Consider the following 16,868-nt stretch of genomic DNA (forward strand, 5'->3'; position numbering starts at 1 on the left):
TTATTGAAGAAGCATAAAATCCTGGTTGCTCAGGGAAATGGGCCAAGTTTTGCCACTTTCTTGAGTCCGTGCAGTCAGTGGTGCTTGCAGTTGTAGGATAAGTAAAAGAGGAAAAAGAAAACGCTACTTGGGGCTGCCCCACAGGAGAGAAATGATGAGATTGTTCTTGCTTGTTCATGCCTTCCCAATGCAGCTACACCAGAGTGGAAGCTGGAGCAGTAACAGATTTGGTCCTATTTTGTGGCTGGCCACGGGTCCAGACGCGGACATCTCTGAGCAGTAGCAGGGTACAGTGGTGCAGGAGCAGCCAACGACATATGGAAACCATCACTACTGAAGCAGTGTCCTGTGCCAGGAGTTCCCCATTGCCATCCCTAGGGACAGCTGGGGAAGAGCAGAGCGGGCACTGGGACAGCTGAGCTGGAGGAGAAGAAGCAAACACGGAAAACGTCCGTGTGCTCCCAAAATCTGCCTTGAGCTGAATCACAAGATGCTTATATAAAAATGCAGTTAATTATTACGAAGCAATGAAGCGAGGATACACAGACATTCACGGCGTATCTCCTGCATTAATTAGTTGCTAAAAATGTAGATTGCAACAGCTGTGAAGCTGCAAACGGGTCAGTAGCAAAACTGTCTCTCCTGGTTATTGTGCTGAGAAGCACTCTTCTCTGTGAGGCTGTTCCCAAAGGCTGTCAGGGTCAGAGGCAGCTCACAGGGCAGCTCGAGAAGCACGTTTAAATGAGGATGCCATCACCAAGAACACTTACTGTTTGTGTCTGTTCAGGTCTGAGAAATAACTAAAAATGTGGAGAGGAGTTAAACCTAGAAATCCACTCGAATTTAAAAAACTCTCCAACAGGTGTCTGCTGTATGTGCACTGCAGAGCACACACATAACGGAACCAAGTGTAAAAAGTCTCACAGGTACATGTATGTGTACAGGAGACCATGGGTGTTAATCTCCACACACCAGAGCCAGGGTCCAAACCAGTGACACTGCTGCATGTGGGGAGCCAGGTCCAATTCCACAGGTTGGCGATGGGACTTTACCTGTCTTCCCACCATGTTCAGAAGTTAAAATTCACTCCATAACTGGTGCTCAGGGGTAGCTCTGGCTTTCTTTCACTTCAGTGGTGAAGATGCACAGGACAAGCATTCACCCAGTAACATGGCATCCTCGTTACACCTTAAACTCCTTACATGTGAGCCTGCTGCTCTGTGCTTCCCAAATACCTGCTAAGTTTTTTCCTGAGGCTTGCATCCAAAAAAACACCCTCTTCCCCCTCACTCATTGTCTCATGTGATCTTTACAAAATGTGGCATTTGTGTCCAAATAGTTTGTCACACGCCTGTGATAAAGAATATTAAGTCGTCAGTCATGAGACATTAAAGAAGTGAACTGTCTTCACTTCATACCCAATCCTAAGATATTTTTAAATGTCAGAGCTTTTCACTCAGTGGTTGTCACTGGCTCCAATTTTGGGATACCCAAAACTGGAACACATGGACACAATTTTCAGGAAGTGCTGTGTTCCCTTTCTGCAAATGTTAGTCCTTAAACACATTTCAAAAATATGCACAATTTCATCAGGATCAGTCAACACTCTGGAATTTCTGACTGAAATGCATTTCTGCCATATTTCCTGTTTTCACGCAGTCATACTTTCTAAATTCATTTTCAGATGACATTCTGCCTGGCAGAAACATAGAAAGAAAATTGAGAGAAATACTCTTAACAATTTGTGAGTGACATATTTGGTTTTGCAAGTGTTTAATTCTGATTTTCTCTTGTTGGATAACTTTTAAAGAACGAAATTTTACATTTCATGAAAATGAAGACAATAACGTAGACATAATAATTTCCTGATCTATTTCTCAGTTCTGTTTATGAGGAAAATTACTGTTGCATTTAATAGAACTCTTACCTGTTTAGTCCCAGTTGGAACCCAGCTCATCAAATGAATGGAACAATCCTCCTTTCCCTCAATGCAAGACTATTGTAGCTTATGTTACCAACAATTATTTTTATTTTCAGAATAATTATTTCTTTCTGAAAGTGGTATGGAGTGTCAGTGTGCTTGATTAAATGTCCAAGAACAGAGATTAAACAATCAGAGCCAAGAGAGATGTGACTTAAATGTCGACGTGCATAGTTGGGTTTTGTTGGTGAATGCCAGTGAAAGCTCAGTGTGATGTGAATCCTGCAGAAGCAGGAGACCAACAGAATTGTAAAAAGAAAAGTCACCTTTTTTAGGCTTGTTTAATTTTGCATCTCCTTGCACCTTCCATCAGATAGCTTCTTGATACCAGCTCAGCATCAGAGCAGCACTAGCTAGCATGTATGCTCACCAGCTGTGGTTGAGTTACTGTGCAAGCACAGGTTTTTCTCTCATAGTAAGATGGAGAAGCAATTAATCTGAGTAGCAGTGGGTTTTTTTAAAAAAGTCATCCACATTTACTTTCCTAATAGCATTCTCTTATGTTTTCTGTAGGTCCAGCTGCCCAGCGCCAGGTCCAGAATGGGCCATCTCCAGATGAGATGGAAGCACAGAGAAGGTAAGTGGTGTTAATCAGTTATGGTAGAGTTCTAGTTTGTAACTTTGATGAATGTGCAGTCCTTGCTCACCAATAAGCACTGTTCTTTTCACTTGTACCTGATTTAAGCTGATTCTGAGTTTTCTATAATTATTGCTAATGATTCTGTAATGACTTTTCAAAGGGTGAAGTGAACTGAAGCCCTAGGTAGACTTTTTACTCAAAGGCAAGTGTGAGGCATGATGTTCAGAGTTAACGACAAAACGTGTTTTAAAAGTAATTTGTTGAATGTCTGTTTCTCAAGCACATTAAGAAAGCCTAACTTTATCCTGTTCTGGGTCACCTGCTGACAGTTCACAGACTTATTGCCCATGGAGCGTCTGATGGGCCATATAAACACTTGGTAAAAGCTTAGGCCCATTTTGCGTATGGCTACTTCAGATATCATGTGCCATTCCTTTTGTGAATGTTTTGCTCTAAACCAGGATAATAAATGAAATTGTAAAGTCATAGCCTTCACCTTTACATGTATGTCAGGCTTAGTGCCTATATTAGACATGGCCTTTTCTCTGGCCAATAGCAGTGGTCTCCTTGGTGTCAAAGGGAAGGTGGGCAGGAGTGTCGGTCCCTATATGCCTATGTCCATAACTAAATTACAAGGTCCATCTCATGGGGCTGTTCAGCCTGGAAAGGAGAAGGCTCCGGGGAGATCTTATAGCAGCCTTCCAATACCTGAAGGAGCCTACAAGAAAGCTGGGGAAGGACTTTTCATAAGGGCAGTTAATGACAAAACAAGGGGAAATGGGTTTGAGCTGAAAGAAGGTAGGTTTAGATGAGATATTAGGAAGAAATTCTTCACTGTAAGGGTGGTCAGACACTGGAACATGCTGCCCAAGGAAGTTGTGGATGCCCCCTCCCTTGAAGTGTTTAAGGCCAGGTTGGGTAAGGCTTTGAGCAACCTGGTCTAGTGGAAGGTGTCCCTGCTGATGGCAGGGGAGATTGGAACTAGATGATCTTTAAGGTCCCTTCCAACCCAAACCATTCTATGATTCTATGATTCTATGATTTCAGCTTTGCTGATTCAGCTCAGATTCCTATAGCAGCAGTAGAAATCCCTGTAGCAGCAGCATCTTCAGCTTCCTTCACTAAGAATAAGACACACCTGTTCCATTCTGGACAAGGTCTTCTAGTCTGACCAGTTGTCCATGCTGTCAGAGCTGTGGTCTGTCTGCCTGGCATTGGTGGTGTCCATGCCAGCAGCACTGCTTAGCCAGGAGGATAGGTCAAGAGGAAATGGCCTCAGGTTGTGCCAGGGGAGATTTACATTGGATCTTAGGAAAACTTTATTTACTGAAAGAGTGGTCAAGCATTGGAACAGGCTGCCCAGGAAGTGGTGGAGTCAGAGTCCCTGGAGGGGTTCAAAAAAAATGTAGACATGGCACTTCAAGACATGGTTTAGTGGGCATGGTGGTCTTGGGTTGACAGTTGGACTTGATGATCTTAAAGGTCTCTTCCAACCTTAATGATTCTAGGATGCCAGGATTCCCTGTTGAAGTATAGGCTTGTGCACACAAAACACCACCTTTGTTCCCCATATTGCTGCTTACTGCAGGTGAGTTTCTCCTACTGTGTGAGAAACACCCCAGGTTATTCTGCCATAGTACATACAGGCTGGTGAGCCTTACTTCATCAAGAGAGCACTGGAGTACAGAAATAGGCAGGACCTCTCACTGCTCCAAGTTTGGTGCCTGGCATTGCTTAAATGAGGTGTTTGCCTTTGCTTCTGTAACGAGAGGAGGATCAGCAAATGCAGGTAGCTCTCCAGAGGACTTGTCTCAATGTTTGGTTCAGATAATAAATAGCTTTGCAAGGATTTTAATGGAACCAGACCTGCAGGGGCTGTTCAGCACCAAAGATGTCAGACGTTGGTCTGACATGGCGTCTGACGTGGCAGCCTACAGAGTGTAGGCTCTGCCTTTGTTTGTAGGTGCAGCCTGTAAGCAGGCAAGGTCCCCCCTTGCAGGATCCAGGGATTGCCCTGGTCCTATGGGTTGTGTAGCTTAATATCACATGCTCCTGGAGCAGCAGAGATGAAGTGTTGCAATATATCATTTGCACTGATGCTCCAGGACTACCATTCTGATTGGTCCCTACACAAAAACACGTATACGTCATTTAAGACAAGGTCCTTACACAGGTTGTGGTAGGTACTGAGGATTTTCTCTTTCTCCCTCCAAAAAAATTGTAGGAAACTCGTTTTCTGTGCCTTTATGAATAACTCTGAATGGCCTGAGTTTAGTAGGGATTTAAATATGACTGTTACATATATACCTGGTCAGCAGGTAATGATATTTCACTCGAGATGTGTAAGATTTACTTTGGGATTGTAAAGGTCAGAGGGGAGCTCCTTCTCACCCAGGGGCCAGGGGTGCCATCCATCCCTGCTGCCTGGCTGAAGGACCTGACCCAGCTCTTCATTTAACCGTGGAAATCACCAATTCTTCAGACCATATGTAACTCAGAACTTAAATTTAGGTGTCTAGTCTGTATGTGTAAAGTGTGAGCAGCTTAACTATGTGAGAAAAAAAAATTGTTTTTTGTTTAGGGACAGTAAAAGCCTTTTGGGTAGGTGTTATTTGATTGCCACAGGGCACATGGTTCTGGGAAAGCTTGTTTTGCTCCACTGAACTGGAATAAGCTATGCCTGTAGATGCACTTAGATATTACTGCATCTGCACTAGAGGATTTTCAGCTTTAATTATGCTGATGCATTCTTTAAGCATAGAGCAGAGCTAATTTTAGGCCTAGCTTTTTTTTAATATATCTTATAAGTAGGCAAGGAAATTAAGTTACGGTAACTACCTTGCAAATTTTTCTGTTTGAAAGGTTTTTTAGAGACCTTTACACAAATGTTAAAAGAATGTATTTTTAAGTCAGAGTGTGATTTGTACCCTCTTGTACGTTACTTCTTGCATACTCCTTAAGCAGCCTTGTGAAAATCTCAGGCTTTATTTAGTTCCACTGGAATAAATTTGACTTCCTAAGAGTGTAAGAACTTCTTTTGGCATGTGTGGGAGGGTGCATTTGGCACATACAAACTGCTTCTGCCCAAGGGCAGCCAGGGCTCGCATGAACCCCAACGACTTCAAATGGTGGTGGCTGACCCTTTTGGGGAAGACCCTGCACCTGCACCTGCTCTGCAGCAGCTCTAATGAGTTAGAGATTTCTTACTCATATTTCTTTTCTGGTCTGTCAGGCTAGAGTTTTCCAAGTCTGTCCTCCAGATAAACCTAGAATTTCCCCCAGGTTTAATGGGAAAATGTATGTGTCAAGTAATTCTTCATGCCAAGCTAAGGTAGGGGACGGTATGCTTAGGAAATTCTTAGTAGATGTGTTTGTAATTGAAATTGTAGCAGTGCAGTTGATGCTGTTGCCTGTGTTCAGCTCATAACTATCAAGTAAGAGCCAGGGTATGTACTGAAGTCAAGATTTCTATTTATCTGGTTTAAAGTAGCATCACTTACATGAAACGAGTTGAATCAGCCAACTAAGGCTGTTCCTGAAAACTGTTTCACCTTTGCACATACAATAATTCTCTCAGTTACCCGTAATGGTTTTCCAGAAGTTGACGGTGTTTGATGGATTGCATGTTCTGAACATAAAATCAGTTTAGGATTGATCCCTCCGCAGCAAATAATTATAATTGTGGATTTTCCTGTCCCATCTATTGAGTTAGAATTGAAATATGGGAAATTCATTTTGCAAATTAAGACATTATTTTTTCCATACATAATGCAACTTCATTTTTCTGGACTTTTTTTCTAAAAAAGCTTTTGTTTGTATGTAAGAAGATAGACTTATTTTAAAATTGCAGGCTCAGGAAAGTGCAAATTAAAATGTAACAGGGAGATCTCTCTAAAATATTACATAAGGAGTCAAAATAGAAGTGTTGGCTAGGGTTAAGCTTGCCTTACTGTACAGACCATGAAGTAAAGCTGTTACGGAAAAAATAAATCTCTATGCAGCTAAGACTGGCCCAAACATATGTGGAACAAATTCAAGGCAAATTGGATTAGAAATCATGGAATAAAATTAAAATAAACCTTATTACTAAGTGCTCTAGTAAGGTAATTTCAGAGTTGTGTTTTAGTACTGTTGAAATCTTTAGTCCATATCCGTGCACATGGTAAAAAGCCTGGCAAATAGTTTAGGTTTTAGTCTTTTTTAACAAGAGAAATGCCAGAGTGGGTTTGTGGCAGGGTCAGTGACAGCTGGTTCTGCAGCAGAGTTACAGCGTGCAAGAGAAGACCTCTGCTGCCAGACCCCAGGAACTGCACATCCACCCCTGGGAACGCCACGCCATCCCTGGGAACCCCACACCATCCCTAGGAACTCCACACCATCCCTGGGAACCCCACACCATCCCTAGGAACCCCACACCATCCCTAGGAACTCCACACCATCCCTGGGAACCCCACACCATCCCTGGGAGCCGCACATCCCTGGGAAGCAGAGCCCGGGAGGAGGCTTGGCAGTGCATGTCCCTATGGGACACCAGGCCTGGGTAGCACGGAGCTAGCAGCTCCTGGGGAGAAAGGTGCCAAAAAAGCAGCAGTGCCATGTTTTATCAGCACTTCTGGAGGAAATGCAGCAGTTGTAGTCCCTGTGGCCATGCTGGAAACGCAGGGGTCAGGGCGGCTGTGTGGGCGTGTGAGGTGACAGGCTGTCAGCCAGGCTGTCCAGTGCCACCAAAGGGCTTGGCTGTGCAGCTGGACAAAACAAGTTTTGTACAATCAGCACCTAAACACAGATCAAGCTTCGTTACATTTTCATTCTAACTACAAGTCCTTTGGGCTCCAGAGAAGACTCAGGACTGTGTCAGTTAATGCGAGATGCCCCTTACTCTACCCTTGCAGTGCTCATGCACTCCAGGTTAAGGACAGGCATGGTTGCTGTGCTCTTCTGGGCCTTAGGCATCGACCATTCCTCGTGCAGAGCCTGGTGAGGAGTTATCTTAAATGGATTAACCAGCCCCTGCAGAGTCTGGCAGCCACAGAGCAATGTCCTGGTTACACCTCCCCAACGCGTGCGACCAGGGCAAGTGAAATCAAACCCACCTCCATGTCACAGGATCAGCGTTTCTGTGAGGGACTGGTCCACACCACCCGAGACGTACAGCTTGAGCGCTTCTCAGTGTATAAAGCTTTTCCTCAAAATTATAAAGAATACATAATGACCAAGAGTTTTTTCATTGTTGTTGTAGACAAGTGATGGAGCAACAGCAACAGCGCCAGGAATCTCTGGAAAGAAGAACCTCTACCACAGGCATGTATCAAATCAAGCAGATACAGTCTCTCCCTGCTTGTCTCCTCAAGCTGTAGCTGGGTATTGTGTGGTGCTACACAAGAGACAGACTGCTAAAAGTGGTTATAGTTGCTTAGATTTAAAAGTATTTTCAGCTAGAGATTTACCTGCATTTGGGCATAGCTGTGTTGTTTCACAGAGGCTCCCAGCTGGGGCACGCAGGTGTAGCTAGGCAGGTTTTGTGCTTGGCAAAACTTGTACAGCTGAGGGGGGTTTTAGACATACCAAGGGGGCCTGGCCATGCTTCTTCCACACCTACAAGGAGAGCAGGTAGCACAGCCACCACAAGAGTGACTCCATGTTTCCGAGGGATGTCAGTACGAAGGGGTTGATGTGCTGGATGTGCCAGGTCAGGTGGTCCCCATTGCGCTGCAGCACAAAGCAAACTACAGCACAGAGGGAAATAGAGCTCTGGATGCTCATCGGTGGAGATTTTGTGGTCACAAAGTGAAGAGTCTTCTCTGAGCTTAATGGAAAAAATATACATATTTAATGATCTTACCAAATCTTCTAAAGCATATTGAGTTGCACTAAGCTGAGATAAGAGATGACAGGAATAGCTTATAGCTACAAAGTATGGCTTTGCCTCTCTTGAAAGAAGGCAGAGCAAGCAAGCCAAGATGGCCATCTTGTGTTTGGGCTTTTGTTTTGGGGAAGTTTTTTCAGTTAATCTGGCCACATAAGTGAAATGTTTTTCCTCAGCTGTTACAACTTTTTAGTTTTTGACTTGAAACCAGCTCAGACACACACATACCTTAGCGACAGAAGTTGTAGGACTCTGTTTCAGCAGAGGTTACTGTGTGCTATTCTGCATAGGGAACGCAGCCAAAATCCTGCCTGGGCATTCACAAGGAGTGGGACATGGTTCCCAGGGGCTTCTGGCTGTCCCCACCCTCACCAACACAAGGTGGCCACCACTGTGTGCAGCATGTCTGTTCCAGATGCCCCTGGTGCAAGGGCGATGCTCATGATCCTGACTCAGATGCACACAGGGCTTGGAGGAGCCTCACTGGCCCTGGAGCACACAGCTCTACCTGTGCTGCCAGATCCCTGCTCCGCACAGCCCTCTGGTTCTGCCAAGGGCTGGAAATCCCCCGGCCGGTGCCTGCACCATCTTCTCTTTGCTTTGTTTGCATTTCTGTTTGTGTTTACTTTGCGGTTCCTTTTTCTCCGTTCTGCTTTGCCTTGGTTTTGTTCCTTGCCATATACCCATCTTACTCTTCTCATTTGTCTTTTCTGTTCTTTTAGTTTCCACCCTTCAGATAAGCATGTGTTCTCCCCCCTCTCAGCTCCAGTCTCCTCCTCCCACCTGCAGTAACTGCGGCCCTCCTGCCTCTGGTGCTGTGCCCCCACCACCTCCTCATGCCAGCACCATGTTTTTGGCACCTGCTGTCCCCAAGCCTGCTAGTCAGTCCTCTTTCAGATCCCCATGGAGACCCAGAAAGCCCCCGCAGCTCCTGCACAGGCACTCGGCCTCCGAGCTGCCCACAGCCCCAGCTTCCTCTCCTGCAGCCTGCCCAAATGGCAGGGCTGTAATGCCAGGCACCAGGCGAACCTCGCTGTCTCCACCACCTCCTCATCCTTCCCACTTGCCCTTCACCTCTCGCCAGCCTCTCAGGCGCTCTTCTCTTTCCTGCTCTCCTCGATCTTCTGCTTCCTCTGCCACACGAACTCTACAGAGGGCTGACGTCCTGCGGCCACGTGGTCACACCATCCTGCCTGTGATTCCTGTCCCACCTGACAAGGTCAGGGGACCTACAGATAAAGCAGGCCAGGAGACCTCAGCAAATGTACCTCTGAATGGCCATCCTGAAGAAAAAATTGCTTTAGGCCCTTCTGGGACCCAGGTGAAAAGCATGGACGGGTCCTTCTTTCCACACCTAGGAGCTGCACCCCCCTCCCCGCTGCCCACCGTTGCCAGCCCCACTGGCTCCTGTGGCCAGGCTCCCTCCCCATCCTCCCATCCATCATCTCATCCACCACAGCAGGGGTATCAGCCCATGTCACACTGTCTTCCATTGCCTTCCCCTTACGCTGCTGTGTCTGAGGTGACTATGCCCAGGAGGACCCCTCCTAGCATGACTTCATCAGCCATTGCCCACTTGAGTAAGTACTGATTTTGAATGAGTTGTGACCTGTATAAAGCCTTAGCTTTCAGCTATTCAAAAAGCCCCATTCACACTGCCCATGACTGCTAGAAAAAGAGCTGAGAAACCCATGGCTACTCCTGCTGTACGTGATCTCTGAAACCAAGGTCGAGAAGCATCACAGAATCACTCAGGAGTGGTCCAGGGACCTTCTGAGCTAAAAGCAAGGCAAAAAGCAAGAATGACAGGAGCAGGGCCCTGTAGCTGGGTTGTTGCAATGCATATTCTTTGTCATTCAGCAGAGTCAAAATACATTTGGCAGCAAGCTTCATACAAAACCTATATTCAGCTGATCCAAACATAGCAGATGGGCTCTTCTGAAGCTGGAGGCCAGGTCTGTGGTAGACTTGTCTGTATTGGTAGAGGTTGTGATTTTTATTCTTTTTCTTAAGTGGCATTTCTGTTACCACCAAAAGATATAACATAGATTTTGTTATAGTTACCCAGAACCCCCTGTGCTTGTGTAATTTGTTTCATTCTAGAAAGTCTCTTCCTGGTATGAACTGCATTTATAATTGAGGGGTTGTCACTATAACTATTCCAGCAAACTCTTTTCATTGCAGGCAGATCAAGAGCTTGAGTCTGCCACTTTGCATATGGTCTTGATTTCTAGCACTCTTGTTTCTACGAGTAATGCCTATTTGCAATTCAGATCATATGTTTTGTGACTTGGATCCATTCCTGTTTATAACCACATATAATGCTTAAATGATGTGCCTAGCAAAGGAAGAAAACTGAGACATTTCCTTTCTCTTTCTGCTAAAAATATTACTGCAACCACTGAGGCTAAGTCCTTCAGCTGATATAAGTCCTTGAAATCCACTTAGTTCAATAAAGTTATTTTAGACTCAGATCAGTCCATTATTTTGATTCAAATTCAATTTTTGCTTCAGGCTGGCCTCTAATTAGGTGGGTGTAGTTTTGCAATTACAATTAACTGTACCCACAATGAATACTACTAGCTATTATGTTCATGAACCAAAGAGGGCTTGAAACGTTTAAACTATTTCTAATAGCAGCTATGGTTCATTTCAAGAATGGAATTGGGAGTGTGAAATAATGGCAGACGTAACCACAGAAATAAGGCCGTATTGTAACAAAACCTAGATAAGAAAACCAGGTCACTAATGTTAAATACAGTTTCCAAATGTTCCTCAGTCAAAACTCGCCCATCTTTCAAAATAACACCTACTGAACAATTAAACCTGTGATTATACAGCGAGAGCAGCCTGTTCTGAGGGAACCTAACATGGGAAATACCCTCGGGGAGGTGGGTTCCTTCAACTGACCTGTTACAGACAGGCAAACAGTGCAACGGGACTACTCGCCATCAGCCCCTCCAACAGGCTGCTGCTCTGAGGAACTTCACTGAACATCGGGGTGCTTGGAGCCGGATTCTCCCCCCATTATTCTGCAGGACCGGCTGAGGCCACACACTTTCCATTCAACAGAAAGGAGGGCGTGTCGCTGTAGCCCACAATTCTGATGTTAACAGAAGTCCACGGAGTTGGCTGATGTAGTTATTATCTCCATGTAGAAAGCTATGAGAGGAGCAGAAGAAGGTTATGAATTGGGAAGTGTTGTCTCTGGTTTTATCTCAGCACAGAATAAAACACTAACCCAGCCAGGGAAGAGAGGAGAGAGAAGGCTAGTTTACCAGTGACAGGCCCTCGCAGGAGGACACAACTGTAGCTGATTGACCATTGGTGCACCCACCATTTCCCGTTCTTCTGTGCGCCCGGTGCTTGCTTGCGCTGCTCACTCATCGGGCAGGCCAGGGCCTTGGGAGCGGGAATGTGACCTTGTGTATGGGCTGGGGGAGGCCACACTTCACGTCTGATCCGTGTTCTCTGCATTTCAGGCCCAGCACTTCCACCTGGTCATCCCAGTGGTGCTGCTGTGATCCCTGCTTCCTCCGGGGGACCTCCACCTCCGCCACCCCCCCCAGTCCCTCCGCCACCCATGGGAGCTGCACCCCCCCCGCCGCCCCCCCCGCCCGCAGGCGCTGGCCAAGGGGCTGGCACTGAAGATGGGTCAGTGTCAGGGCTCGCAGCGGCTCTGGCTGGTGCCAAACTAAGGAGAGTTCAACGGGTAAGGAGGTGGCACTGGGACTCCTCGCTGGGCTCTTCTCCGCTGTGGGAAAGCCTAGCTTGGTGTAATGGTCTGCAAATCCAGCATGAAACATGGTGAAACATACTTCAGCTGACCATTAGGTGAACTGTCAAATGTGAGTTGGTGGTGCAATTAAGCTGAGCAGGAAATGTTTGGTAGAATTTCTGCTCTTCAGAAAATATTAATTAGGAGATGGCTGCAAGTCCTCATGTTAGCAAGATTTCATTACTTCTGCAAACTCCACCATTGTACTATCTGTTAGTGTTTTCAGTCATTTTAAGTGGTGAAGACTACACCATGCTTACAAAAAAACAGTGTAGACTGCTGAGGCCTCACATCAATAGGTGTCCACTTAGGTAAGGGTTCCATAACCACGCATAAACATAATCCTGAACAAACAACATTGTGGGCTTTTTCATCATTTGCCCATATATCTGCCTCACTTAGACTATTGCAAGGTCCATGTGGGTTTTCTCCCCAAGGTAGAACACATCCTGTCTCTGGTTTTGGGCTGTGATTGTGATCGCTGTTCTTAATAATTAGGAAAACTAATCACTAGGGTGTGACTGTAAATGAAACTGTTCGTTAATTCCAATGTTGATTTCTGTCTTAAGCCAGAAGATGGTTCAGGAGGGTCCAGCCCCAGTGGGGTCTCTAAGAGCGATGCCAATCGAACAAGTAGTGGAGGAGGCGGAGGAGGACTAATGGAAGAAATGAATAAACTACTGGCAAAAAGGTTTGTACTTGGACTTCAAGTAAGCACCAGCATGAGCTCTGCAAACTGTGGAACAAAGTGCTGTCATTTTTTGTTAGCAATGGGTCACTTTGGTGCTTCTGTGCAATTTGACAGGTCCTACATAGATGTTAGTCGCCAGCATCGCCTGGCCCTTGATATGAAAGTGTAGGTGTTGCAGCAATGACACCTGGCAGTGTTTAGCTGCTGTAGCAAATCCTGCAGTGTGGTAACCTTCACACATGATGTCCTGGTCATTTCAGAAGGAATTTTGAACGTGGACTGTGATGCAGTCCTTTGGAAAGCATGAAATAAATACACAACATTATAAAAAGTTACCAGCAGTGCAAAACACCAAATAGATAATTTTCTCTCCTTTCAGAATTAGAATAGTTTAATAGTTTTTAATAGTTATTTACTGATTAAATTTCTGATCTATTTTGTGCTGCCACATTATCAAGACTGACTTTGCTGAACTAGAAAACGTCTGTAAGCAAAGTAAGGTTTAGTAACTAGATGCTGGGGTAACTAGCTCTGTTCAAGCAAGCAAGCTAAATGGACGTCTCATATGCTTGGATATAGAAATCCTTCAAATTTTTGTGGTTCTAATCTAAAACATACCCAAGTACAGATTTCAGCAGTGGGATTCGGTGTCTTCAAGTATTCAGAGCCAAATCCCATTGGCATCTTAACAAAAGCACCTGCACCGCCCATGAGCAGCGTGCTGCCTCTGCTCTGAAAGTAACTGAGCTGCAGATCCTTTCCCAGGGAGTTCACAGCAACAGATTTGTCTCCTAAATTTTTCTTCACAAACCCATGCAAGTCACTGGAAATATACAAGTGTCAGTCAAAGGTGCAATCATGCTGTTAAACTGATACTGAGAGGACTTCTTTTGGCTGCAAAACCCTTTTTATGTGTGATGATATAGAGAAAGGAAAGAACCTGGCACTGTGTCTCAGGTTGCTCTTACCAAGCTGGCAGCCAGGAGGTAAAAAAGATGTTTGTTAAAGTGAGCATGTTCAATACAGAAATCACTTGAGTGATGAGCAGGGGATCTCAAGAGCTCTTTTCTGAGCAGAAAACCACATGATCAGAAACAGGGAATGTGTCTGATGCTGGGAAAGTAATGGAGAAAAATGCTTCTGAGAGCTCAGGTGGTATAAAATACCAGCCTCTAAATTTAGTGACCCCCGTGACAGCAGCCCTTTGCTTGAGGACTGAAGTGCAAGCAGAATAATGAACTATCCCTCTTACACAATGCTATCATTTCTAGCCTAGTTAAGCTTGTTGCAGGACATAACACTAACACTGGTCTCTTACCTTGGCAAGTATTTCCCTGGCTCAGGTTTGTAACCATGATAACATTTTTCTTCAGAAATATCAACTGATTATTATATTATAAAGACTATAAAATTGTTACTGATCTAATAAAATTATTAATGCAGTTGAATATCTGGAAATAATTCCCCCAGAGATTGTGTCCTACAAACACATACATGTGTTTTACTTTTCTGTTTTGGTTTTTTTTTGTCAAATTTACATCAAATCTTCCAATTGTATATCCAGTGAGGCTTTTCTTTTGCCAATGATACGAAAAAAAATCCTTTGTCAAACTTGTGGCAGCGTTTTGAAACTCTGAAGCCTTTCTAAGTGCCACTTGGGATTATTTTTTTTTTCTGTGACAGTTTTGTCCATTTCAGAATCAAGACTAAATGAAAAACCTGTCATACTTGTGTTTAAAAAAAAATACGCTAAGGGCAGTGTTTGCACGTGGACGAGGATAAGGATCCTCACAACCAAAACACTTGTGGAGACTAGAGCTGCAGTTCTCATTGTCTAATATAGGAAACTCGATGTTTAGAGAATGAGTACCTGGCACATTTGAGTGCTGTTTAAACCCTAAATATGGCTGGAAAATCAAGATTCTTTTTTTTTTTTTTTTTTTTGCTTCAGCCCATGTGGTTTAACACCCAAGAAGTTTTACCATATGTTCTTCAAAGATAAACAACCAACATCTATCTTTACTCTTATGTCCAGTTGCTCCAGTGAGTGGATTGCAGCTCTTTGCCACTTGCTTCTTAGGGAATTTTGCCTTGCCTTGGGAAGCAGGACAGAGTGAGGGTCTCAGGTCCTCACTCAGCTTCTGCAGACACCAACACGACTGCCAATCTTGCGACTGTAGGGCTCAGGAGCTCTGCTGCCTTGGATTTGAGACAGCAATAATCTCCCATCACTCACCAAAGGCCCTTGAAAACCCAGGCTGGTGCACTAATGTTTCCTGACTCCTGGTCTCTAGCCATAGCTTTCCCACCTTGGAGGGAGCAGGGGTCTTGGCTGAGCAGAAATGGTCTTTCCCAGTAAAGATGGACCTGGGTTGAAGGGCTTTTCTGACTGTCTTCCCATCACATGGAAGCATCGCCACAGCCCTTTCTCTGGGAGGGAACAGGGAAGAGAGGATATGGAATGGGTGACAAAATGATACGGTAGCTGCCCAAGAACACAGTGTAGTGCCATCGCTGCAATACTCACCTGAGCCACCCAGGGAAGTTGGGTTGGTCCTCAGAAACCCCTGTGGGGTCTGAGTTGTTCCTCCTGTGTAGGACACAGAAGCCACCATTTCCTGAGCCCTAGAGAGAAGCCTTCCCTTTCTCACCCAGTTTCATACCCAGCTGCACTTCCTTCCTCCGCTTCGACACATTTCCTTATGCTCTGCACCCTGTGTTCCTCTGTTAAACACCGCCTCAAAATATTGCCCTCTCCCTCATACAACGTGAGTTGTATCACCAAGGTCTGAATTCCTCACCTTCACCCCAGTCCTACACAACCAAACACATTCAGCCTCTGTTGCAGTCCCTAGGATGAACTAAGTAAATAATGACTCCCACCAGAGCCTGAATCAGCCTTCCCACGTGGAGGATGTCTTTCTAGAGCGTTGACTGTGTGTCCTATCTCATGTTCCTTTCAAAAGGAGGAAAGCAGCGTCGCAGTCAGACAAGCCAGCTGACAAAAAGGAAGAGGAAAGCCAAAACGTAAGTGAAAGACTCCTCACTGTTGTGCTCTTGCAAATATGTTGATGTGCTGCTTTGTAAGTCAGAGTCCTGTGCTCATTCACTGCGTGTGACAGGCAGTGACAAGCAGTGCTGATCCAGGAATAGATTTGCACATTCAGTCAAAAGCTAAATGTAACTGCTTCCACCTTTCCTGGGAGCAGCACTCTATAAACAAGAATTGCCTCCTTATTCATAGGTGAGGTATTGTCCAAACCAGACTAATAGGCTCTTCCTCATGATCTGATCCAAGTGTTGTGGGGTATGATAGATTCTTACCTCTTACGAAGATGCCTTGAACCTTCTGGCAAGTCAACGTGAGATCAAGTCCATGTTTCTTGTTTTAAATTTGAGACTTCAGCTAAGCTGAAGTGGATCATCAACCATGTGGTGTAACTTTGGATTGCCATCCTCCATGCAAAGCAAGAATCAGCTCACTTTGGACCCCAGAGTGCACAGAAAACGTGTCTCTGGGTGGTTCATGTGTTCATGATGCTTACACTAAAATGAGATAGGATTTGGACAACTTTAGGGAACTTTGTTTCATTTCTATTTTAACTGTTCTTTCTGGATGTTGTCCAAAAAAGCAATTAAACAAGACTTTTGATTTTACTCAGTCATTACACTAAACTTGATGCAGCAATTTTGAGTTCAACATGCAGATTAAAACACTTTTTTTTACCTGCTGACCTGATGAAGCATGGGAGATCATTCCAGTTTCAGGATGTACAGTTTCAGGAGAAGCCAAGATTTACACTGTCCCTTCCCATGTGGTGGTTTTCTGGGCTGCTGCTCATACAGCATTCTCCTTGCTAACCTATACCCTTGTGAAGGCTCTCTGCTACGGCTGCAAGTTCATAAAGCACCATGTGTGCCTCATATCACCTATACAGAGATATTCCCTCCAAAGACAAGGTAACAGCTGCT

The 16,868-nt window shown here is 44.9% G+C and overlaps 1 protein-coding gene across 1 annotated transcript in view; it reads left to right on the forward strand.

Annotated features, from left to right (window-relative positions):
- Positions 1–2,494: 2,494 nt before the first annotated feature.
- Positions 2,495–16,868, forward strand: part of LOC104531993 (ena/VASP-like protein) — a gene marked incomplete at its 5' end in the record, with an annotated part of 21,515 nt that continues 7,141 nt past the window's right edge. Inside the window, 6 exons of the mRNA XM_029087241.1 lie at positions 2,495–2,558; positions 7,801–7,862; positions 9,150–10,007; positions 11,910–12,139; positions 12,775–12,896; positions 15,863–15,923. Of these exons, the coding sequence (XP_028943074.1) occupies positions 2,495–2,558; positions 7,801–7,862; positions 9,150–10,007; positions 11,910–12,139; positions 12,775–12,896; positions 15,863–15,923 (1,397 nt within the window). The remainder of the gene's footprint in view (positions 2,559–7,800; positions 7,863–9,149; positions 10,008–11,909; positions 12,140–12,774; positions 12,897–15,862; positions 15,924–16,868) is intronic.

The sequence above is a fragment of the Antrostomus carolinensis genome, unplaced genomic scaffold, assembly GCF_000700745.2.
Source record: "Antrostomus carolinensis isolate BGI_N321 unplaced genomic scaffold, ASM70074v2 scaffold39211, whole genome shotgun sequence".
Taxonomy (NCBI): Eukaryota; Metazoa; Chordata; class Aves; order Caprimulgiformes; family Caprimulgidae; genus Antrostomus; species Antrostomus carolinensis.